This window comes from Microchirus variegatus (genome assembly GCF_963457635.1).
Source record: "Microchirus variegatus genome assembly, chromosome: 8".
Taxonomy (NCBI): Eukaryota; Metazoa; Chordata; class Actinopteri; order Pleuronectiformes; family Soleidae; genus Microchirus; species Microchirus variegatus.
In genome coordinates, this window is record NC_139809.1 from 22,478,691 (window position 1) to 22,506,192 (window position 27,502).

At 39.9% G+C, this 27,502-nt stretch overlaps 1 protein-coding gene across 6 annotated transcripts in view; it reads left to right on the forward strand.

Moving 5' to 3' along the window:
• Positions 1 to 27,502, forward strand: part of mef2aa (myocyte enhancer factor 2aa) — a 99,321-nt gene that overhangs the window by 28,721 nt on the left and 43,098 nt on the right. For all 6 annotated transcript variants that reach the window (XM_083894142.1, XM_083894140.1, XM_083894144.1 and 3 more), the window contains exons 2-3: positions 9,077 to 9,278; positions 26,485 to 26,688. In XM_083894142.1, coding sequence (XP_083750268.1) covers positions 9,225 to 9,278; positions 26,485 to 26,688 — 258 coding nt within the window. In that variant the 5' untranslated portion in view covers positions 9,077 to 9,224. The remainder of the gene's footprint in view (positions 1 to 9,076; positions 9,279 to 26,484; positions 26,689 to 27,502) is intronic.

Genomic DNA, 27,502 nt, shown 5'->3' on the forward strand with positions numbered 1-27,502 from the left:
AGAGAGGGAGGGGGGGGGGGAGAGTGTCTGGAACTTTCCAGCACTTATTGAGCATGTGCAGTGCGAAATGAAAGCGCGATTTTAATCAAAGCAGTCGTCATCAAAGCTTTGTTGACCAAAGGAAGGCAAGGAGAACCGGACAATAATTAAACTGTGGCTGAACTTCTTAACAAAGACAGAGACAGCATTTCTGCTCGGTTAGTGAACTTGTTAGCATTTTAAGCTAGCGATCTTCATGCTAATGTATTAGCAGACTTCATCGTCACAAAAACAACAAACAGATGATTATTCAGTGGCTGAAAGAGAGCAGGACAGACACAGTAGTTGTCTGAGATGATGTAGTGACGCCAGCACCGCTCTATCTCCTTATGGGTGAGTTTTCATTAATATGGTTAATCTACATAACCTAAGTGTTCAGTCACATACAGGGACGTTTTTTCTTGTTATTGTTATTCACTAGCTTCAGCACAAACATGTGCTGATGTGCTTGACTCATGTGTGAATGACACAGCTTTGTGTATAAAGTATTGACTGTGATGCTAATGGTTTAGCAATGAGTTGAGAGTTAGCTCATCATCAGCTCATTCAGTAACAGACTGATCCATCCACACTACACCACAGAGCCACTTCAATGTATTTCATTAGTGTCTGCGGCGGCAAGGCAGTTTGATTTGAAATTAGAAATATGTGTCTATCTTTGATCCTCCTCTCTTAAGTATATATAGTATATTTTGTTTTCATGAAACAACAAACACAGATGATGGAAATACAGTGGTATGCAAAAGTTTGGGCACCCCTGTAAATTTTCCTTTATAAATCATTGATTTTTTTAGATAAGAAATTTCAGTTAAATATATCATATAGGAGAAAAACACAATGATATTTGAGAAGTGAAATAAAGTTTATATGATTTACAGAAAGTCTGCAATATCAGCAGATTCTGGAGAACAGGAATCCAGTGACAACATTTAAGTTGTGCCGGGGCAAACCATCAAACCTGACTGAACTGGAGATGTTTTTTGAATGGTCCAAAATACCTTCCACCAGAATCCAGACTCTAATTGGAAGCTATAAGCTTATTTTTTTTAAATTATTTTTGATCGTTGCACTTTTATATATATATACATGTTTTTTTTTTTTTTATATTTTAATTTTGCTATTAATACTTTTAGTATTAGTACTTTTTAAAAGATGCTCTGGGCTTGTTCCTGTTGTTCATGATAAAACAGTAATTAATTTTAAAGTGTTTTTATGTTTGTTATGTTAAATCCATTTACATTTGGTTTTTATTGCTTACCATCCTCCCATGCCTCCCATGCCTGGGGCTTTGCCACCCCATGTAGAATTTTCTAGATCCACCACTGCGAGCGGCATTGCCAACCCTGCCACTCTATTTCAGTCTGGTGACTGGTCATGGCGGAAGCACTGAACAAATAGTTTTTAATTAACTGATTCTAATGATTCAGTTTCACTGAAAACAATTGCTTAGTACCAATTGCTAGTCACTAGTCACTTGTTTGACTAGTTATTTGACCATTGCTGGTGCTGGTTGCCAATTACAGTTGCAGATGGTCAGACAAGACAGACAAGGATCAGGAATGCTCAATATTGGTCGACTGCCAGGTTGTCCTTGCTTTAACAGTCTGAAGATTTTCGAGTTTTATTTGGGCTTTCCCTTAATATCCCAAATACTAATATAATAATATTTTTTGACTGAATATCTTGCATTGTAGTAATGTCGCCCACAGCCATACTTCTCAGAGGAAGGGAGGTGCTGCAGAAAGTCTATGATTTACAGACTGCTCCATTTCTCTCCTTTTTCACTTTTTTGTGTGCATGCCCTTGTGATAGCACTTATTAATTATATCTCATTAGTTGCCTTGGAAACTGAGGTGAGAGAGTGTATAACATGAGTTAGAAAGAAAGGAAGAAAGAAAGAAAGAGAAAAGGGGTTGGGGGCTTTGAAAAGGGACGATGGAAAAAGTGACTTGAGAGATCAGCCTCGTGTCAGATTAGCATCAGGAGACATTAACACTTGTGATGCTGCCGGGGCCACAATCCTGCCTTTCACTGCTGGAGAGGGTGATAAGCTTACTCCCACAAAGGGAAGAGGGAAAGAGCATGAGAGGGTTGGCTTGACTCCACTCCCCTCAGGCCAACAGCTCAGTTCACAGGTACAGCACCTCCTGATGAAAGCAAGAACAAAGAGGTGAATGTTCATTTTCTACTGTACTGGTGTCAAGGCTTTATTGAAACAAATGGCTCAAACTGTGGATTTTAGACTGTCTCGCATCATGTCTCTGTGTCATAACCCAGCAACAGTGCTGACATTTTGGGTTTTATACGCTGAAGAACATTGTGCATTATTTTACAGAATAACAGCTCATGATATTTCTGTGTGTGAGGCAGCTGCAGCCTTTCAAATTGTCATAATGGTCTTGTTTTGATGTACAGTATATTATCTCCTGCTGTGTGCGAGCTCTGATTCATTCTTATGTAACTGTTGGAGTGTTTGAACAACAAGGAAATCTCTCTGCCTACTAATTGTAAAGTGAGTGGTTGAAAGCAGCATGTCCAGCCTGTGTAATGATCCTTCCTGTAAACATGATAAGCACACAGGGTGAAGCTCAGCGAGATGAGCCCCTGTTGTTGTTTAGTCTCAGTTATTTAGTCAGGATGGAAGGATAGGGGAAGGCTTTCCCCTAGGTGGTTACCTCCCTCCTCTCTGACTCGAGCCGACTCCCTCTCACTCCCCCACAGAGGGCATGCAGAAGGGTCCTGAATAACAGGAAGTGGAGGGGCAGGAAGTTGAGTCTTGTCTGCCCATGGCCTGTGGTAGGATACTGAGGCTAACATGCCTTGCACAGGAGACACAACTGTCATGGCTATGCTCAAGTTTTTGGCAACTGTCCATCACCTTGAAAGAAGCAGCATATTCAATATTTTGGATTATATTTAGACAAATTGTAAATGCTTGTTGTGGTTAAGATTTAGCTGACCATATTCATATATATATATATATATATATATATATATATATATATATATATATATATATATATATATATATATATATATAACATGCACACAGATATTGATGCTGGCCTCATTTTATGTTCATTACGGAAACCCCTAGAACATGAATTTTTTCTGTGTACATTTATATTACCTTTTATATAGGACAACAGTTGAGGGAGTAATGCGTCAACTTTGTTGTGGAGTAAACACAGTCTGCATCGAGGTGGAGAGGGAGGAGGACATGCTGGATCCAGTAATTACACAGGGAATTGAGCATGTTTTATTGATTGTGAAAAGGCCAGGGCTGTCACCAAGTCTCCCATTGTCTCTGTGGTCGTTCTTAGAGGAAGAGGAGGATGAGAAGCCCTCCTGTCCATCGCCCTGTCTTGCACCTCGTCATGGAGGATCAGTGAGCCTGTGTTACACCTACATGTGTGTGTGTATATATATATATATATATATATATATATATAAATATATATCAACCTGTTCTCGTGAAAGGTTTGTACTGAAAGCTACAGAAAGTAATGCACAGTGTTTTCGTATGCTTCCCCATGTAATTTTCGCCATGGAGCCGTCGTCATGTGACCACGGAGCCGTGGTCAAGTGACGATGCACAATATGCTGCCACCTTGAAACCTGAAAAATCTAGTAATCACTGAGAACGGAAGATCGTATCCGTTCACCGAGGGATTTTTTTTTTCACTGAAGGGTCATTGGATTTTCACAGGATAATGCACAAAAAACGGTACATATTTTTGTTGTACATTTCCATACAAACCCTTCATGAGAATATGTTGTATACATTTATATATACTGTATACATTGTGTATATTAGGGCTGTAACGATACACCAACTAACGATTCAATTTGTATCACGATTTTTGACCCACGGTCCGAGACATCCCACAATTTTTTTTTACATTTAAAAAACATTTTATTTAAACAATATTTACTTATATAACAATATTATTGTTATTATTGTAATCTCGGGCTCAGCGAGATCTCTGAAAAAACCCGGTCCAGTTACGTAAACAGAGGTTCTCCGGAACAGCAGATCGTCCTGCTCCGGGCACTTGTCCGGGCACATCCGGTTGTGTACATTGAACTGCAGAAGAAGAATAACGTCCGTTGTGGAGGTGTTTCACGAGCGACAGTGTCTTCTGACTCTGGGTCTGACTCTGAGTCATAAAAGGGACTGCGGCAGGGAGTCGTGACGAAGCTATTTTTAAACATTGTTAAAACAATGTTTTGATAATGAGTAGAAGTGCATCCACCGTTCCAGAGGGGGGAGCTGCACTTCTGAGAGAGGGTGTGCTGAATATGTCACTTCCGGGTATTGGCCAATCACAAGACAGTTAGCAAGGCTCTACGCTGGCTGGCCAATCACAACACACTCTGTCTTCTGGGCGTGAGATTTATGTCTGAAATATCGCGGCTCAACACAGCGTCAGCAAAGACAGATTTCTATTAGCTCGTTTACTTAAACTAGGAGGTTTTTGACCATAAAAACAAGTTAATGTATGTAAGTAGACCTCCATAACTAACATATATGTGCGACAGGACCACTCTATGTGAGCTTTAACAAATACTTTTGTGTCAGATTAACATAATTCTGCTTTGGTTGTGCTGCTAACATAGAAAGAGAATGTAGATACCTAAAAGAAACAACATCTATCTATAAATTCCAAGAAAGTCTGTCTGTGTGTGTGTTATTCGCATATCTCTCGAACTGATGGCCTGATTGATTTCAAACTTGACAAGTGTCTTGCTACAGGCACAAGTTAATGCCAAGTTTAATGTTGTTTGTATCCATAATGCAAAATATATTGTTAAAGGCGCCATCTGTAACAATGTGGCCAAACACGGTTACTACACTCAAAATCAAAACACTGCTGTGAGTCGTATCCACCTCCCACTCCACCCCTCCCTTCCAGAGTCGAGGTTGCCAGAGCGGTTGACATGTAACTCTGTCAGCAACGAGGGAGGAGCAAGCGTTTTATCATAAATGAGTGGGTCTAAGACACACAATTCTGTTCTCTCAGTAAAGATCAAGATGTATAATAATTTATGGTAACATTAGCTGTTGACTAAGCATGGATATATCAGATGGAATAACTTTATGCATGATATTTGACAGAACTGTCCTTCATTTTTGCCTCCCCTTTTACAATGTTATATAGCAGGGCTGCCAACTTCTGACAAAACCTTAGAGTGAGACATCACAGCATGCCGGGTAAATTACCACCACACACCCAATATATATATTTATGGTCATATTTTATGCATCGCAAGCTTATTAATGCTTTATAAAATAATAAGGTAAATAATGTTGACACTGTCCACAATCAATCCTACAACCTTCCTGACACAAGTCCACCTATTTTACTGCTGTTATTCTCTCTATGCATGTCAGAAGAAGACCATTAGGTAAGATTAGAAAGAGTGTTAAACCAATGTAAATGAGAAACAAACAAACAAAAAAACATAATAAAATAACGTACTGTATATTTAAGGTAAGTTCATGGCCAAGTGAAACTAGTAAGAGGTGGTACATCGCAAACAAATGATTGACATTATATCACTTATGACAGCGTGTATGTATATGTATATATATATATATATATATTTATATCATGATATAAAGCAAATCAATATATTTGTAAGGATGGGCAATGTCTCAATATTTTGAGGCTATATCTCGATATATGAGATATAAAACTGCACACAGGTTGGTTCTCTGAGCTCATGAAAAGTTTTCTTGATGTTTGTGCTTCATAAAGAGTGAGAGTGACGGTACACTGTAAATACACTCTCAAATAAAGCATCTACTCTTTATGAACGGTATCACATGATCTTAAAATACAGTTATTACCTTTCATTTCAGATGAAACCTGGATTATTTATTTGGCTTTTTAATGTTAAATGAAGGATACTTTCAGAAATGTGACTGTTGTATAGTATAATTTTTATCAATTCCATGTATTTAAAATAAACAAACAAACATATGTTTATCAATGCAACGGCCAAAACCTAATCTCTTCTTGATATGAATCATAGTTTATATCAGTATAGGAGTCAGCATTTCACACTGTAACATGTCACTGTGTAATGCAACATTTTTGCTGTTTGATCTACAATGTAAGTATGTTGTTCATCATCAACCTATTAAATTATAATAATCACTCGCATCCTGAACACAAGGTTTTCTGTTTTGATGAATGTGGATGATGAGTTGATTGTTTTCTTCCCTGCAGTCTGACGGCTCTCTCAACTTTGTCATTTTGTATCTGTGTATAAAAAAAGACACAGTCTATTATGCCTGTGGACTTAAACACTCTGTTTTAAACACGCTGTGACAGCTCCTCTGCATAAAGACAGGATAGAGTGGGCACATGCATGCACAAATGCACGTCTCAACTTTTCTTTCTGGTTTTCCTTTGACTTAAGAGAGTCTGTATCATCATTTCAACATTATTTCACCTCAGATAAGCTCCTCCTTTATTCGTATATGTGGATGAAATACACCACAGTCATCTGCAAATTGATCACTTGCACGTGTGCATGTTTTAAAAGTATTTTTCTTAAAAAAAAAACATTTTAGTTAGATTTTTTTTGTTTACAATAACTTAACATCAGCAAACCTATGTATTTCAGCACATGCCCATAACAGTGTAACATTATACTCAAATATAATACAAACCAATAATACAGAGTATTACAAGTAATCAAATATAGCAGTCAGATAATAAGAAATTATAAACATTGCTTAACTTATATCAACATGTACTTAACAAATGTGTGGTTTGTCAGCATTTGCACTGTCATGCAATATCATTTATAAACTAATTATTAAATACATGAAACAGGTAAACAAATCACATTAACATTCCCAGTAAACCTTTATAAGAAAGTATCATTTACTATTTGAGTTATGCTGCTCACAAATAGGCATAGTATTCCCTCTTCGTAGAAACTTTTATACCTTTAACCCCTCAGGTGTGTTTTTGGAAGAGCTGAAATGCCAATTTATTTTACCTGCCTCTAATTCAAACTACATTTGATTTATCAGTTTGTGTAAAATGGTGACTGGACAAGAGGAGCCTGGCCTCCTGTGACCCACCCTGACCCTCCCTGGCCTGTTGTGTGTTAGTTCAGGGGGAAATTCTTTGTGGATGTTCCTGCGGTTACTTCCTGGCTCAGACAGCAGTGCGTGGGTAGTTCGCGAGGTGATCTCAGTCAAGGTTGCCTACAGTGGAGTGCCGATTCAGACAGCCAGACACCATAATGCCAGTCCATCTGTAACCGATAATGACTGTGTGCCACTGGAACTGGTCATTTTCATTTTCACTGCCAGTTTGGCCCCTGGCTTCCTGGCCTCAAAACAGCTGAATGTATCTAATGGCCGGGGTTGTTAACCTTTCTCCACTTGTGCTCACAGGGGAAATGTAGTTGTTTAGACATTTTCTATTTGCTGTGTGTAAGTGATGAATTTACCTCCGGGGAGGGTGCTATATTTCTTGTTGCAGAGCAGCAGAGACAGGACAGGGTTACATGTTCTCCAGGGAACAGTGCAGTCTGAACAACTGGCCAGGTTAGAAGTGCATTTGGGAATACCACTCCCTCCACATCCCCCTCTGGCTTCTCCACAGGCCCAGGAGATTTCAGCTACTGTCAAACTCAGACATAGGTGCTCTCTTAATCATCTTCAGAGCAAAGCTGGAGTCAGGGTGGGTCGGCTCAGATGAAACCTTGCTGTTCTTTCTCAGCAGGCAGATGAAATGAGATAAAACAAATGTTACCACTCTACTGTCTACACAATTAAAATCAAGCTACAACCAGCAACTGATTAGCTTTGCTTAGCTCCAAGACGGAGAAAAGGGGGAACAGCTTGACTCCATTTGAAGATGATAAAATAATTTTACCTGCCTTCCCTAAAGCTCAATAATAATTTCCATCTTTTGAGTTTCATCTGCATGAAATGAATGTACACACATCATATGCAAATAAAATAAATGTATATGGCACAAAAGTGGAAATTGGTGAATTGGTCACTCTAAATTGACCGTAGGTGTGAGAGTGTGAGTGAATGGTTGTTTGTCTCTATATGTGGCCTTGCAATGGACTGGCGAACTGTCCAATATCAGCTGAGACAGGGACAGCACCCCCCGGTGCCGCACCCATCCGGTGGAGGATAAAGCGGTAAACGATGGATGGCACAAAGTGCAAATGATATTTTTTTTTTTTTGATGCATCCTCTCTATTCATACCAAGTGTAATTAAATAAATGAATTGTAAAGACCAGAAAATCGCAGGAAACAATGTAATGTAGTGTAAGCATTTATCAATGATGAACTTGTGCTCATTCATTTTGTTGAATAAAAAGATAAATACATACCTGAGCACAGAACTTTGCTTCAAGATGGACTTTGGCAGATGATATAAGGAAGGTTTTGTTGAACATTTACTTATTTGAATAAGTTTACAGTCACTAGGGCTGAACAATTTGTCATTAGTAAATTGAAGATGTGAATGGTTTCTTACATTTATGTATTGCAATTTCAAAATAGAATATAACTCCACTCTGATCACATACCCTGATAGAACAGTATTTCTGATTTTCCTAATGTAAAGTTACGTGAGTATGCCGGAAGTGAAAAATAAAAAAATAAAAACTGTAACACTAATTAACTAATTTCAAAGCCACACTGACTATACATGTTCAAAATGCTATTAATGTGTGAATAATCCTCACGAAATAAATATGTATGGCGTGTCAAGGCCTTTATAATGATAAAATAATTCACATTAATGGGTCAGTTCATCCTTGGGTTTAGTATTAAAGTTGATTACGTCCAGTCTATGACAACTTGCTGCCCTTAAAAGTCTGACAGGTGCATAAGCAGCAGCAACAGTGATAGGGACACACGACGTGGGTCTCATACTTTCTGAATGTGCAGGAGAACAGACACACAGCCTGCCAATGTTTTGAAGTGTGTAAGGAGTCTGTCTAGTTAACCCTCTGTATCTTTTTCTCCTTTTCTCTCTTTCTCTTTAGTTATCTTGCAACGAGTGTATCGAGAAGAGTGAAAGAGAGTAAACAAGAACAGAGACATTTGCACGATGTGCTAGGAGAGCGGAAGAAGACAGTTTTGTTGTTTTTCTGATATTGTTGAGGTGTCAGACAGACCAGAAAGGACACAGCCATGGGGCGGAAGAAGATACAGATCACCAGGATCATGGATGAGAGGAACAGGCAGGTGAGTGTCACAGTTTTCTCTTGTATACCCAGACCCAAACCAAGCAACCAACTACCTAAACACTTTACTTAAACATAACACTGAAATCGCAACCATGGGTATCTATGGACACCGCTACCAGTCAGGAGTATTTTTTATTCTTCTTTTAAACAATTGCGCTGTTAGGACTACCTCTGAGCAAGTCAATCAATCAATCAATCAATCAATCAAATTGTATTTGTATAGCCCACAGTTTACAAAACATCTCACGAGACTTCACAGAGTTGGTCCTTAGACCTTCGACTAGGGTAAGGAAAAACTACCAGGGAAAAAAGCAAGTGACTTGCTTATCCTTATTGTTCCCCATTGATTAGGGTAATTGGCCCCATCTATGGGGTGCACTTCCAGAGTATTCCTAGTGCTGATCCCAAGCCAGGATAAATGGGAGGGTTGATCAGCATCCAGGGAATGAAATCTTTGCATAATCAAATATACAGTCAGTGATATTAGTGATCTGTGGCAACCCCAAGAGAAGAAGGTTTACCACCTAGCTTTAACCAGTAGGGCTGTAACGATATGCATATCGAAATCGAAATCGCGATACTCAGAGCCAGGAACCGGTCTCGTGGCGTGAGAAAACAGAATCACGAAACGCCCTTTCTAACTCTGTTATTTTTCCAGTCAGCCACGTGATATGAGCTGTTAGTGCTACCAAACTTATTTTTATTAGGGGTGTCAAATTATCGCGTTAATTGTGATGAATTAATTACAGTCATCATTAACGTGTTATGTTTTTTAATCGCGTTAATCTCTTCTTTACTGATGTCCTCAGTACCGGGGGCAGCATCAGACGCAGGTCAGACGCAGCGACAAAAGCGTCATAAAACCATGTCTAACTTTAACAAACACAGACATGCTGCATACCCACAGAAAGGTCAGCTAAAAGCTCATATAAACCATTCTTATGTTCACGAAACACAGTTAAAACACCGATGGATCAAACCCGCAGGAGCGGAAAAAACCTGTTACAGCGCACGCAATACTTTGCTACTCATTTAAAAGTAAGATAAAGCAACATAAATACAAAAGTGGTAGTGCCCCCTCATCTGCCTCATCTCGTGCAGACAAACGGCCCTTTTATTTCTGCGCACCGCCCCTGCGCTGCTCTCTTCTCCCTCTCCTGCGCCGTTCGTCACTCCTCTGCGTCTCCAAGCGTTCATTTAATATCTAAAGCAGACTGGATCATTTCTCTACGTGTTTTATCCCCACATAAAAATAATTATCTTCATGACGAGGATGGAGTACAGTCACGATGAAGTGCAGATTAGTGAAACGTGATGACAGACTCTGAAGAGCAGAGCGCACTTTTCATCGTTTTCACTCCGTGGGCTTAATCTTTGTGAAAGAAGACGCTTTAACGCTGTAATTAAGGGAATAACAGATGCATCAGATGAGCTGATCTCTTTAGTTAACTGCTCAAAGAGATAGATGGTGTGAAGTGAATGTCACGGGGAGTTCATAATCTGTGCTGCACCCAGCCAAGTTTCACTTTTCCAGCGTTTAACAGGTGCTGTTCCACCGTGTTGTAGCTGTGTTTCGACCGCCGTATTATCGGTGCATCCCTAAATATAATATATTTATTGACAAGAACGATGTAACCGTAATAATGACACACTTGATCGTGTGACTTGGGTTTCAATCGGCACCTGGACAAGCGTGCACTGCGCAGATTACATGGGGGAACATGCGCTCTTGTTCCCCGGTATAGAAAAAGCAGAGGTGTATAAAAAAATCTATTTTAAATAAATAAACAAGCAACGCAAAGCCTGAAAGGGGGGGCAAGTAAAGCCTGGCGGCCCGCTAGGCTTATGATACACTAGGTAAACCCTGGCTCTGCAGCGAGCGAAGCGAACAGAATGTTGCAGCAGGCGAAGTAATTAATTTTTTTAAAATTCCGATTATTAACTTTATAATCGATTCGGAATCGTTCTAGAGAGAATCACGATGCATCGAAGAATCGTCCCTACTCTGTACCTGTATCGGAGGGTTACAGTCTTTTTTCCCCCTTTCAGCCTTGGACCAGAGTTCAGCAGCTGTCATGTTTGCTTGGATCTAAACAGACATACATCCCTCCCTAAATTCCCAGCAAGCTGAACAGGGACCTTACCATTTCTTTGTCAGTGCGGTCATATTTACAGACATGATTCCCCTGCCACCCTGCAATTTCAGCCAGAGAAGTTGATGAGGCAGCAGGAGTGCTGGGCTACAGCGGGGGCCGAATGGCGTGGGAGTGAATTGAGGCTACCGAGGAGCACAGCAAGCCGACTGTGGCCTCCCAACACTGTAGGGCTTGTCCCCTGGCCTGACAGTATGGCCTGGCTCCTTTTTTGCTGCAGCTCTATGTGTTTGGTTGTAATTAGGAACAGCCACCACACCACAACATGCACCCTCTCATTTGCAGGGTGGGTCGCCAGGACACACAGCACCCTTCTCTTCCTTGTCTATGTGCTGGTCCTGGCCTAGCCACAGACGGGGAGCGAGTGTGAGCTGGAATTCTCTGTCGGATCAGGTTAAATATAAACTCCTAAACAGCATATCACTGGAGAAGACAGTCTGGGTCTGTTTAAAACAGGAATAACAGTTGAAGATATCTATAGCTGGAAGGTCATAAGTCCATTTATTTTTTTCTTTCTAAATTTGCTCCATTTCAAGCTACGAGCTTTAGTTTTTGATTGATTACACCGATAAATGTAGATGCTGAGGTTTTCTGTATCCAAGTAGAACACATTTTGTTAACCCCTTTTTCTAAATATAATTACAATTACTTAACAGGTGGAGCAACATTTTTGCTAGGCGAACAGAAATATAATAGAGGTACATTAGTAGTGCCTTTCTCTCCTCTGGGGATTAACCTGATATGGTACCATCCAAACGGTACTCTAACTGTGTCTCTATCTGTTACTGTGAGGCTGGGAGCTCAGCCAAGTCTGAAACAAAAAATCTTCACTGTGGGCCAATTGTCACTGTAACACCTGGCTCTGGGTGGGATCCACAAAGAAGGGGAAGGGAGGAATCACTCTTGGTGGTATCTATAGTTTATTTGTTTACGTGCAATGTTGATGGAAAACAGGAAAGAGGTGGAATTACACAAAAACAGATTGTAATCTAATCACTAGTTGTGCAAGTTAAGCCCCAGTATTCATTATCTTCACATATCTGTGAAATGAGTTTGCTTTCTCTGTCATGGGCACACTCAAAACTATCAAATCTAGTAATATTTGTTATTAATAGAAATGGGAAGACAACATGAGGGAGTGGCATGATATAAGTTATGATGGTATGTTTTAAATATTTTATTATTATTATTAATAATAATAATAATAATAATAATAATAATAATAATAATAATAATAATAATAAAAATGCATTATATTTGAAGGCACCTTTCAAGACACTCAAGGTTTGTATTGAATTATCTCTGTGTTTATGGTTCAATGTATGAAATGTGGCTGTTGATGTCCCCATAAGATGTTTTACCAGCGTGTCATTACCCAGTCATGGGTAACGCTCATGGGACGCTTCAGTGGCTTATATTTAAACCATAATGGTGGACATTGCTGCTGAAAACTATACATTGTACACTTTTTGGGCTGTTCCAGGGGAAAGGTGCCTCACGGGAAACAGTCATAGTGATTTCTTAGATCATGGTTCCTAAAACAATGGTCCTACATTGCGTGATGAGAAAAGTTCAACGATGGATGTTATCACAGTCTTACAAACATAGATTAATTTACTATTTTTCTAATGTTTATCTTCGTGGGGAATTGTTGCTGACATAGGACAAAAGGCTGGGGACGCCCTGGTCAATTTGCCAGTCCATTCACTCTAGGACTCACACCTACGGTCAATTTAGAGTCTCCATTCAACCAGTCAAGCCCAATTTATACTCCCGCGTAAAGTGCTCTGCGTAGGTTACGCAGAGTCCTCTGCGTCGACGGAGAGGCTGTCGGGGAGCCTCTGCGTCGTCTCCGACTCCGTCAAGGAACAACGGAGACGGCAGGAGCTGCGATTGGTCCTCAGGACAGGCCGAGCGAAGCTGCTCTGTGCCGGCTCACAGTGAGCACCGAGCGTCCACAGAGGCGGAGCTGTTAACAGCGACAACATTGCTGCCAAACTATGAATACGTCACATCTTAACACACACAGCACATGTTTAGACTCTAAATGGCTAATTTCTCGCCTCAAATTATCTTAACACTGTGTTCCATGACACAGAAAAGTGAGAAACACCCACTGTTTCAACAACAACAGTCTTACTCTCTTTGACCCCATTGCTCACTGTAGCCAGAAGCATAACAACCTTGCGTAGCGACCCCTACTGATCGGGCGGGAAATTGCAGCGCGTATCTGTCACCACGACACAGAAGTAGGAAGGCTTGAGGGGTCTCCGTGGTGACTCCCACCCCACCCCCCCAAACACAGGGAGCAAACATGCAAACTCAAGACAGAAAGGCCTTAACTGGGAGTGTGCAAGTGCAAATCCGAAATTTAGGGTAACCATCTCATAGCATGTTTGATGCTATGATTGACATCTATCTTTTGATTAGCTCATGAAAACGCAACATGAACGATTAAAGCGACACAGTCAAATACTATCGAGGCAAACATAACTGTGGCATGTTGGGTACAATGTGTTAGACTAGTTTATTAGATCTATGTCGCACAGCTTGATTGATAATGATCTTATAAGATTAGTGAAATCCCACAGTCTGTAGTAGGCATAACAGAAAATTGGAGCTGCAGAGATTAATGTGTCTCCCAAAGTCTTGTGCTTGCATCAGATTTTAAATGTCTCACTGTGTAATTTGTAAGAAAGTTTATCAGCCCAGCGCAGGCATTTCAGCAGTTACTTTCAGCTGGCTCAGCAGAGAAGCTGCTACAACAATAGGCTTCTGTGCTAAAAAAAAAAGCTATGGTATAACGTGATGTATGCATGTGTATATGTTTCTCTCACACATGTACCATCTCCCTGGGGCATGCTCCAATCCAAGGGGCAATAGCTATTAGCATACGCTCCTCATTGTCTGGATCCAATTTGAATCCTTATCTGTGCCGCTCTGCTACAAACTATCCATACTGGTAGCATTAAAATGAAAGAAGCCCTTAAGTGGGCTAATTAGATAGTGTTGCTGCACAGGATGTTGTGTGGGGGGACAGTGGGGGCTCCCTTGCATTATCATTTCAAGTATTTTAGGAGGGTTGTTAACCTTTCAGGATTTATAACATGCAGTGTGGCAGAGGCTGTAAGGTCTGTAATTGTGCAATCTATCATGAATTGTGAGTGTGGAGTTTATTATTATTATTTATTTATTTTTGCTCTGATTCATTACTTACTGTGTGCAATGACAACCCACTTTTATAATTCATAGGAGAAAGGTCTACTCTAATGTTCAAAAATATGACAAGTGTGATGAAACCATAAATACACGTCTGTACAGTTGTTGCATATATTATATCTGTTGAATGAGACAGGGGTTGTGTCAGGTGTATACTGTGGGAAATTAAAGAACCAGTCTTCGAGACATGTCCTGCATACGTGATGATCCTGCAGCGCAGCCTGAGAGTCATCAGCAGGATTTATTTGCTGATTGCAACTGATTCTCCTCCTTTGCATTATTCACAAAAGTTATCACTGTCTATGTCTTTCATAAATACACATATACAGTCTCTGGACAGAAACAGCAGCTGATAGGTTCTGATTTGACAGGTGTAGAACTCATGAACCACACATGTAATGTACAGTGGTACCTGCTTTTCAGAGCAGCTGTGGATCTACAGGCATGGTGCTTAACAGGAAGGGTGCACATTAGTCCTGTAAGTTAGTGCAGGGTAAAAGACTGTAGCCAAGTGAGCGATGTCTGGTGACGTCCTCTGGATGTCATTAAGCAGGCTCACTGGGGGTAATTGCCCAAGTCATTAAAAGTTTGATGATTTTGCTGCTGGGTGGAGGGTTGCCTGCCCTTGCTGTGGCTCATTTTGGAATTTGCTCTGGCACATCAAATGCCTGTAGGCACAGAGCAGCTTTCTCTCACTTTCTCTCCAGGGAGCAACAGAGCACACACCTCCCTTTTTTTCCTTTAGTTTGCACCCATTCCCAAAGTTCTGAGTGGTCATCATGTTTGCAACAGGTAAAGAGCTTTTTTACCGTCTAGTCGTAATGGTTAGATTATAATGTTGTTATAATTTATGTATATTGACATATATTATATATTATTTACAGTTTCATTATGACATGAATATGATATGATATTGCATTTGTGCATACCACAAAATCTTCCATTATGTAATTTTTTTAAAATATATCATTTTGTTTACATTTATATCAGGTCAGAGCAAAAAGCAAGGAAACACATGGGTTGTCTTTACTTTAAATATCCAGTGTGAAATAATAAGTGACATCTAATGGTGAGTTTTCAGTAGGGCTGCAATGACATAATAGATGACAATGATTATTAAAATTCATTGACCCTGAAGTTACCCTGTTTTACGCCACTTCAGCCCGAGAGCAGTTTGTTAGTCCCCTCTGTCCTCCTTCACTACAGTCTTTGAAAAAGAATGAAAACATGTCTCCTTCTCTTCATATTGAATATGATAATTAGAAACATATTTCATTGTACCTCTCTGATGAGTTACACATTGGTAATATATGCAGACTTCTGTGCCATGATACAAGTGAGGCTCTCTGTGTGATTAGTTTATAGCAATAGTCCATTAGTTAACAAAGGTTTGTTATACAGAAATAACAGACCACTAAATGTCACTATTGAACAATTATAAGTAAAAGTATTCAACCAATCCGCGTAATAAGTCAGTGTTTTCATAATGTTAAGTGTAACAACTTACAGTAATAGCTGTCTTCCCTATTTTTGGTTGTTAAATGTGACATATTGTTATTTTCTTTTTATGGAGTTCAATGTACAATAAGTATTAAACAGTGTTTTTCCTTTTCATCAACAGATCATATCAGTGTTTAATGAAATCATATATCGATCCAGATCAATCAGTCAAGTCAATGTAACTCCTTTTAATGTTTAAAATGATTTGTAGATTCCATAAAAGTTAGGTGACAATTGTATGTATGCTGTTGAATTTTGAGCTCCTAACTAAACTGCTCACCTTAAACCTCTTACTCAAGATTTCCAATTGTCATTAAATGTCTCGTTTTTCACAGATTGTATCTGTAGCTGGAAAACCTGCTTATGTATTATTAATAAACATGTCATCCTCTCCTCTGGATCAGTCTCTGCTCCTGGAGGTATCAAGGTCAGTCCCGCTTAGTGGCCGAGGCCCTTGCACCCTCAGTTGTCCACGTGGGAATCCTAAGGCTGTGTTCTCTCCCAGTCAGAACTGATAGAGACAGACAGTTGTGGTGGACCTGGCCTATCTCCCAGCCCAGCACATGCTGGCGCTGCATAGCCAGGGCAGCAGCCACAGGGCTCGGGTCACTCTGCCAGCTGGTGCCAGACCTCTCTGTGTCTCACAAGCTTGCTCTCATGTCTGCCATGAGGGCTGTCAGAGGTGGCATGAGGCTCTAATAAGGCAGTGAGCACCTCACCCCTCTGGAGGTGTTTGTGACTCAGGCATCTCCTGTCCCAGTCACAGCTGCTCTCTCAGTCCCAGATGTCTTGTTTGTCATCATGGCAACGCTGCCAGAGGACAGACACTGATAGACCCTTTGATTGACACACCGACTGAGTGTGGATGTGTGTGTCAGCTTATCCTGCACACAATTCTTTGGCAGAGATTGTCAAGTGGAGGATAAGAAGTATAAAACAATCGTATACAGCAGTAAAAGCATGTCTGATAGGCACTGACATAGATTTAGGGTGCTTTCACACCTACAGCATTTGGTGCGCACCAAACGTGTTTGGTCCCTTGGTTCGGTTTGTTTGCGTAGGTGAATGTAATCTCGGTACTTAGGTGCACACCAAATCAACCGGTCTGAGACCTCACTGAAGGGGTGGTCTCGGATCGCTTTATCCGCTCTACGGTATGCTCTGCGGTATGGTACGGTTCCTCTGGTGTGAGAGCAACCAATCCAAATGGGACGAAACGGTCTAGTTTAATGCATTATTGCTAAGAGATGAGATACGGGATTACCTGCTGACATGCCAAGTGGAGCGCATTAACCCAACACGGCGAGTATAAACGCCTCTGTGCGTGCGCGTAGGGCGTGCGCCGTTTGCAGGGCCCCGCGCCACATCACACGCACGACTATGAACAAGGCTTTACAGCCAGCCACATTCACACAAGAAGCCACGGCGCGCCCAATGGAAATGCACACATTGATTAGAGTGGCAGCGATTGATTCCGGAGACTGTGGCGCTGACGTTCCGCAGTGGTGACGCGCCTGGTGGAAATCGGGTTTAGTCCAGGTCCGGTGTCGATGGTCTTCACGGCCTATTTTGGTTTGTTAAAAAAAAAATATATCAATATTTATATATACATATATACATATATATATATATATATATGTTTTGGTTCGTTTACATTTATATGTATATGAGTAAACGGTACCCATGTCTGTTTGCTACATTGTAACATTTTTCTGACTGGTGCGGACCAAAACAATCAAACTATAGGTGTGAAAACACCCTTAAAAACATATTTATCTCAAACCTCAACATCAACAATTTTACACATTATGTCATATATGGTACTAAATTTTATTTAAAGGTTGAGTTTGTAACATTTACTGTCATAAATTGAACATACACCCATATGTATGTTCAATTTATGAAGTATGTTCCTATACTACTACCTAGTAATAACGATGATACACAAATAGCTTAACTTAAAAGAAATATATTGAACAGCACATACAGTATTGTCTGACTCTCCAGTCTGCTTTTTTGTCTACACTGAAGTACAGGTGTGTCATTTAAATTGGAATTATGTAAAACTAAATACGAAATACTTGTAACAGGTTATCAAAAACTTGATCATTCATTTATTTATTTATAAACTTTTTGATGAATGGAAATACAGTTTTAATGCAGTTGAATCATTCAAAGAGCAGATGTGATTTTGAGAACATAATATGTAAAGTTACACAAAGTAATACTCCACTGACAGATTCCACCTCTATTTTATTTTATGGTTTTGTCACTCTAGTCAGCTTGATAGTAAGTAAGAACATCTTGTATTTCTAGTGTTCCTCAATATATATATATTTACACGCACACGCACGCACACGCACACACACACACACACACACACACACACACACACACACACACACACACACACACACACACACACACACACACACACACACACACACACACACACTATCAGGGACATTTTATGCCAGCACACTATACTAAAAACACTTGTGCATCGCCTATGCGATGGTGTAAGTTCCATTCACTTTCAATGGACAGACGGGCGTCACACAGGTGTCACACAGAGGCTGCACACACGTTGTTGTATGTATATATATAGATTAGACTTAATTGATCCCACAATGTACAATAACAATGGAACAGTGTTGTATGCAAAAGGTGTTTATAAATATCAAAATATACTAAAAGATAAGAATATGAAACCTATTTTGTGGAAATGGGCTGAGCAGGAGGAAAGTGCAGTGACACACAATTACAGCACATGGTGGGGCACTTGGGAAGAATTTGGAGCAGAATTACCACATTGTCTTGGCATTGTGACAGTGTGTTGAAAGGTCAGAGTTTTCATTTTGCCATAGTCTAAATGAAATGCTGGTGTAGTTGGCGATCTGACCAATTATTGTGTGAGCTAGTGTTATGACCTTATCAAAGAGAGCTTTTTGAATTGCTACACGTTATTGGAAGTCTAAATGTAGCCTGTCATTATTTATTTTTTTGATCTGATGCCCCAGAACAGCTGTGAGTTGCAACGACAATGTCACAATACGGATGCTAATCTTGTCATTGTGTATCACATAAATCACGTAAATGTTTTGTATCATATTTACATTCAAGTAATCTTTAAGCTTTGGTGGAGGTCTGTGCTCTATGAGTGCTCTTATTTTACTTTGATGTTATACGCAGACAGTGTCAGACAGACTTAATTTTATATTTGCTATGTCAAATGATTTTAGCTAAGTAAAAATGATAACAGTTGGGAAGTTCTGATTGTCAGCCTGCTCTATCTTATTTTTGTCTTAAAATTTGAAAAAAAAAAAACAAACCCTAATGAATTATCTTTTTGCGTCTAGATGTATTGAATCTAATCATTCTATACTAAACATAGATATAGATATGTATCAATTAAGGGAGACATGCCTACGTGTGTACATCATGCTTGCACTCGTGCAGTAAGTCAAACAACTGAGAGAAGCTTACACAGCTGACACAGAGACATTAACCAGATGATAGTGAAAGAGTCGAGGAAAAATGGCAGCGAGAGTTCTGCCAACATTCCCAGTGTCACTCCAGACAAAGACGCACACATTGCATCTATGTGCAACACCTTTTCTATCACACCTTTCAGGCCATTAACCCATTAAGGGCTGAAGCGCCTGGAAAAAATTACTCTAAAACCTGAGGTTCAATGGCTACTAAATGACTGATTTCTCAGCCTCTGTAGCAGATATAGGAACACAATTCAAAAAGTGTTTTAAGGGGTTACACCTGTGGCTTTCCTGTGAAATTTAGTTTATTTAGATACAAAAATGTAAAATTAAAGTGAATGACTATTTTCAATCAAATCAACTTGTGTCAGTGCCCTGATTTAGTCCTGCTGGAGTGTGAAGAACAAGAACAGCATGTAATGACTGTAACAGTCTGCTTCACATGTGACGGTGATGATGCTTACATCGCTGTGGCATCTGCAGGTAAATCCACTGTCACCCCTGGTGTGCGGTTGTAAACACTCCGTCGATTACGGTGGTATTTATCGTCATTATCGCCGACCTCGTCGTCTTCAAACATAATTATGTCTTAACCATAAAGGCCACATTATACTTCTCCGACTGCGTAGTGCATTATCCGACTGCGTAACCACGGAGACCCCTCAAGCCTTCATACTTCTGCGTCGTGGACAGATTCGCGCTGCAATTTTTAATCAGATTAATCACAGGGTAGCTGTGCATTAATCACGATTAATCACATTATGAATTACCATTCGTAAATATGCCAAAAAAAATAAAATGTTCTCTTTATATTGTTGTAGGAACAGAGAGATAAATAAAGTATGTGAAAATATATATGTAAAGTACAATAAAATACTGTAAATAACTTGTATTTTTACAGTAACTTGCTCTGTGCCGGCACTCTGAGCTGGCACAGAGCAGCTTCGCTAGGCCTGTTCTGAGGACCAATCGCAGCTCTTGCAGTCTCCGTTGTCCCTTGACGGAGTGACGGACACTTAGAAAATATTTCGTGCCATCGGAGACGACGCAGAGACTCTACGACAAGCGTAACCTACGCAGAGCACTTTACGCAGGAGTATAAATTGGGCTTAAATCCCGGTCGATTTGTTCACTGCGTTCGAAGTTATCAGCTATGACATAATCGAAGATGAAACTCTTCAAAATCACTGCCTTCAGAAATCTCTCCGCTGTCAAAGTCCTCCATGTTTGCTGGAAGTAATTTCAAAACAATGTCGCGAGGAACCGTTGTACCCCCCGAAAATTGACGTATCCGCTTTACCGGCGTCTACGGTAGAATAAAACGCGCAGCCGCTGTCCCGGCGTCAATGGTAGAAGTGCGGCAACGCTTTCCCAGTGTCAGTGGGTTAACACGTCACAGAGTTACAGTAAGTGTCTTGCCCAAGGACATATCAGCATGTAGACTGGCAGAGCTGGGAACTGAACCCATATTGACGTCTCACACTAAGGCTGAGCTACCACTGACCACTGGGTAGTTTTATCAGATTTTCAGAGCTTTGTTTCAAATTTCCATAGTGGAAAATTCATCCAATCTACTTGTATTGCTTGACTATTTAAAGGAAACATGTACATCAGTTGGCTTATGTCGAGGTTTTGTGCCTGTGGCTGGAGAGAGTTGCGCTTCTCAGAGCTGCTGCTGCTGGTGCTGAGGTTGAAATGAAGCAGTGCCTGGGTCAGCAGCCCTGCACTCAGCACTCTGCCAAGCATCCAGGTGGAACAAAGTCCTCACTCAGCGTCTCATCCGTGGGCTTCCTGCTGAAAGGTGACATCTCCATGGCTTAACAACCACATTCATCTGCTAAAGAGCACACAATTTCCTAATCGTTTTTCCCACGTGATGCTCCGTGCTTTCCAGCTGGTTAGGCAAACAAATAAATATGCAAGCGGGCAAATGCATGAGTGGGCAGCTGTTTCATTAGCAGAGCCTCATGTCAGCTGGTTTGAACAACAGGTGCTCTAATTGGGTAGAAACAGAGAAACAACCTGTGTGCAGCTTTATGTCCTGATATATCGGGATATAGACTAAAGATGTCCAGATATTAAATTTTTCTGTGCTGAGATTTGCAAGGAAAACATGCCCAAGTGTGGAGATTTGCAAGGAAATCTCATCTACCCCTGTATTTAACCCTTGTCACTTCAACACATTTCATTATAGAACATGATTTGTCATACAAGCTCAGTGTACCGAATAGGGAACAACACAAGAGTGGCTCCTGTCTACAGTGGTATTAAGGTTCCTGTGTAAAAACTTGTACTGAAGAAGATTTTACACTTATTTATCACAGTTGGACTGACCCCACTGCCACTGTACATAGACTCAGTACAACACACATAATTATACTGTATTATAATAGTTAGAATGGGGGTATAGCTGCAAGCTGTCACCAATTAAAGTCGAACAAAGCCAGTTCATCTGCACAACTCCTCTCTTAGTAGGTCAGTGAAACTGATGGAGAGTACAGACACATGCATGCAGTCCTCTGTGGCTCCAAGCCTTTACCAGCACACTCACAGGACACATAATACAAAAGGCACGTTTGACAAGAAACATGCACAATGACAAACATAAACTCCAGGCTGTGGTTTCAAATATACAAATATAAAACTATTTTCAGCCATTTCCAAAAGGAGAGAGCAGCTGCCTTACTATCCTATCACTCTTTAATACTGCTTTTTTTGAGAAATGAGTATAGCACACTGTAAAGAGGTGGTGTAACAAAATGACATGTATGGGTGACCACAAAGACAGAGCTGCAGACATGTGGGACATAAAGTCACTTTGCAGCAAGGGTTTGCGTTTCTATCGGAGTGATGTATGACCTGCAGTCCCATCTGAGGGCTCATGTTACAAAGCTTATGCTGCACTACACAGATAGTTTTCCCTATATGGAGTCTGAGGCTAAAGTAATGCACAGACCCCTGTTGTTTCCAAAGCTGACTCAGCGTGCTGACTTTGACTCTGAACCTGACCCCTGGCCTGATAACAAGACATTTCAGACATGCAATATGTTATTGCAATCATTCCTGAAGGAGGGATGATCTTGTTATCTGTCACCTTGGTGACAGTATTGTTTCAATGCAATGAGACCATTAAAACTGTGATTTTACTGGCTTATAGCCCACAGTGCACACAGTTTATATAAGAGGGATATTATTTAATTTGTATGTACTGATACGGCTTATCGATACCGATAGTTATGATACAATGTTCAAATTGATACTTTTATATACTTTGGTGCTCAGAACACCGAGATGCTGAGGGCTATAAATCTTTTGCTACAAACTTGGTGGCAGGCCTGTGACATCACCTTTTTTCTGGTTTGGACAGTTGTCTGTAGTTGCTGCTTGACTGACATCTCTGAGATTATTTAACACTTGCATTATACAAACTCAAAAGTGATGCCAGCAGTGTCTGAAGTAAGTAGGATACAATCTTAACAAGTGTATCCTTCAGTCCAGTGTTTATGAGCGTTGGAGCCAAGAGGCTGCACTGAGGATCTTGCTATTAAGTTAGCAGCCGATTAGGCTTAAATATTATCCTAATTTAACCTTTCTTTTACCATGCATACTTGTCATTAAAGCTGTACTTACCTTTCTTGCTTCTTTACACTTTTCTTTTGTAATCTTCAATTGCTCCTAATAAGCGTATGGCACTCTAAAACGTAAGATAAACCCACCAGGTTTTGAAAATCACCATTATTTAATTCTCATATTATTATGATAAAAGTATGACCAATTAAATTATTCGGACCAAATAAAATAATTCGCCGAGCTACCTGTCTGTCGCGCGCCCCAACTCTGTCATCTGTCATGCGCCTCGCCGATCGATGTCACGGCTTGCGAGTCGCGCATATCTGCCCACTTTTTGTGGTGTTTGGAGACTCTCACGTGAAAGCAAAGTATCACTCTGCAGTTACTGTGCTTAACAAGCAGCATGTGTTGCGGGGATCACCTCCCAAAATGCGGTAACCTCCGCAGTCCCAGCCTATGGTCAGAGCAGCGAGGAGAACCTTAGCACTTTGCGTGCAGGCTGCTAATGAATCATGCACTCCAAGACCAGGGCCATTCAACTTCAGAAGCAGATTTTCTATTTTGTCAACAATATCACAGTGATTGACATGATGTCACTTGACTATGTAGAAACGATGCAAAATTAAACATCTGGATACAATTTGGCATAGGTTTGCGTATGGACAGTGGGGACATGTGCCCACTAATATTTGGAAAAAGCCAGATTGTCCCTAGCAATATTAGCGACAGGACAATGTGTACGTGTGTGAATGATGCGAGAGGAGAGCGGGCAGATTTTACAAGCGTCACTGAGCCCATCACTGCCAAGCAGAAATAGCACATATATATGGCCAGCCATGGCAAAACTGGTCACAAGCCTCCTAAGGACATTTTTTAGTTATTTACAGATTCTGTAGAGTGATTAGAGTGACAGAGTGATTTCTAAGCTTTCCAACAATGTCCAACACATGGAAATCGGATATTTTTTTAAGAATATATTGCCGTTTTAATGTAGACACTCCTCAAACTGCTTTATGGAGAATTTTAGCCTCAGATTTACACCTTCTGAGAGAGATAGAATCATCACATTTACATAGAACAACCCCCTCCTGGTCTAAGCTGTCAGTGAAACCACACCTCTCTGTATGAGCAGAGATACTATTGCTGTGAGCTACACTACTACACAGAACAATACATATACAATACATTAAAAAAACTGGACATAATATCCTCTTAAGATTTGAAATGAAATAACTTAAAAAATATAGGAAGGGGTGGCTTATTCTGTTATCATTTCTTGACCTTACAGTAAAGAGTCATACAGTGGTATGCAAAAGTTTGGGCACCCCTGTAAATCTTCATGATTTTCCTTATTAAATCTTTGGTTGTTTGAATAAGAAATGTCAGATAAATATAACGTATAGGAGACAAACACAGTTATATTTGAGAAGTGAAATAAAGTTTATATGATTTACAGAAAGGTGTGCAAGGATTATTTAAACACAATTAGGCATGTGCATAAGTTTAGAAAGTTTGGACCATTCTTCTTTACAAAACATCTCCAATTCAGTCAGGTTTGATGGTTTCCGAGCATGGACAGCCCACTTTAAATCACACCACACATTTTCAATAATATTCAGGTCTGGGGACTGAGATGGCCATTCCAGAACGTTGTATTTGTTCCTCTGCATGAATGCCTTAGTAGATTTTGAGCAGTGTTTAGGGTCGTTGTCTTGTTGAAAGATCCAGCCCCAGCACAACTTCAACTTTGTCACTGATTCCTGGACATTGTTCTCCATAATTGCAGACTTTCTGTAAATCATATAAACTAAATTTCACTTCTCAAATATCACTGTGTTTGTCTCCTATATGATATTCAACTTTTCTTATCCAAACAACCAATGATTTATAAAGAAATGTCGTGAAAATTTACAGGGATACCCAAACTTTTGCATACCACTGTATTTCCATCATCTGTTTTTGTTGTTTCATAAAAACAAAATGTACTATATATACTTAAAAGAGAAGAATCGAAGATAGACACATATTTCTAATATCAAATCAAACTGCCTTGCCGCTGCAGGCACTAATGAAATACATTGAAGTGGCTCTGTGGTGTAGTGTGGATGGATCAGTCTGTTACTGAATGAGCTGATGATGTGCTAACTCTCAGCTAGTTGCTAAATCATTAGCATCACAGTCGATACTTCATACATTGATACTGACTGAACACTAACATTATGTAGATTAACGACGTTAATGAAAACTCACCCCAAAAGAAGATAGAGCGGCGTTGGCGTCATGTCACCATCTTAGACTACTACTGTCTGTCCTGCTCTCTTTCGGCCGCTGAATAATCCCTCTGTTTGTTGTTTTTGTGATGATGAAGTCTGCTAACACATTAGCATAAATATTGCTAGTCTTTGTTAAGAAGTACAGCCACAGTTTAGTTATTCTCTGGTTTTCCTTGTCTTATCTTATTCCTTATCTTAATTCAACAGTGAGCACACACACACACACTCTCACTCTCACTCTGCACATAGCCACGCTGTGCAGATATATTAATTAATGTGTATTCTCCATGACCGTCAGCTGATTGGCCGAAAAAACAACAAACCTCTGGAATGTGAGATCGCCACACCCAAACTAGGAATTGATTCACATCGATAAAACAACCTTAATTCAAATACAAAGTGTATAGTTTTAAGACCCACAATACTGTGATTTGAAGCATGTAGTGGCTTCTTACAAACTTGTTGAACCATTTTGAAAAAAATGAAAATCCCTCAAGAGATTTTTTTTTCATGTTTTACTCATTTTGTGCTGGCCCTCTTTGGCTGTGGCGAGTCTTGTAACCAAACCTATTCTCTGAACATATCCCTACTGAACATATACATAACAAATATATTCACATTTAAGAAGCTAAAAATATTATCAAAATTGTTGTTTTTATTTAATTGAATCGAGTGTTGTTGTAAGAGTATTACCAGTGAGGAACCCAGTAGTTTGCACATCATTGCACTAGTGAAAAAGAACATAAACATATTGCCTTATTTCTAATACTGTTTTGTTCTTTCGTTTTTTTTTTGCTTTGCTACTTTAATGTCTTGTACTGCTTTTTCCACTGACTGTTACTTTACACAACAAAGATGAAAGAGGTAGACAAAAGCAAGTTGTTGCTTTTATGATAAATTGTTGTCATCAGCATTTACATTTATTTTCCTTTTTAATTTTAAAACAAATGTTTTCCTTTGGTAATGGGTGGTTTTGTTTTCTGTGTGCTCTTCAGGTTACCTTCACAAAGAGGAAGTTTGGCTTGATGAAAAAGGCGTATGAGCTGAGTGTACTATGTGACTGTGAGATAGCCCTCATCATTTTCAACAGCTCTAACAAACTGTTCCAGTACGCCAGCACAGACATGGACAAAGTGTTGCTGAAATACACAGAGTACAATGAGCCCCACGAGAGCAGAACCAACTCTGACATTGTAGAGGTGAGTGACACTTTTTTTATTTATTTATTAATTTTTTTTTAACATTACCAGAGAACACTTCCTTCACTTTTACCTCATTATGTTCAAGTCGTTCTACTCTTACATTAATTGTATTCCAATTCCAGGGAAAAGTTATTTAGACATTTATTATAGCACTTTTGGACTATACCATATTTAAAGCATATGAAGAATGCAGATAGTGTAACAGACATACAGGAACAATTTCCTTCTTGTCACCATTCAGATAGGAAGAAGAAGGTCTGCACTCCCTGATAAGTGCTTCTTCTCTTGTACCTATTAACGGCCATGGAGGAACTATCTCTGCTCAAACATGCGCACATTAACTGCAGACCAACATTTTGACCCTGTTTCCCATAGATATTGTACCTGCAGGGCTCAGTTTGTTGGCTGAGCCATCATTACAGACAAATCAACAATTGCTGCAGTATTTTTCATTGAAAACTCAACAAACATTTTTTTTCCCCTGGCAACGTCTGCATACTCGTCGACTAGCACAAGAGTTGTCCACTTGTTATGCCAGTTCAGAGAATTGTTAGCCAAAAATGTGAAAGCCAAAGTAAACAACAAAAATTAGAGATAACATCATGTTCCAAACATTGTTTATTGGCACGTGTGGTTTGTCACGATCTGCTTTCAAGAGGCAGGTGTCTTTTTCATAGAAATAAAAACACATACAAGCAAGCGCACTAAAAGAGCATAGGCCAACACTAAAACACATATGGCACCTGAAATGTTAACATTTTGATCCGCTGGAGATCCAGACGATGGATCTGTATAGAACTTTACCTGCTCA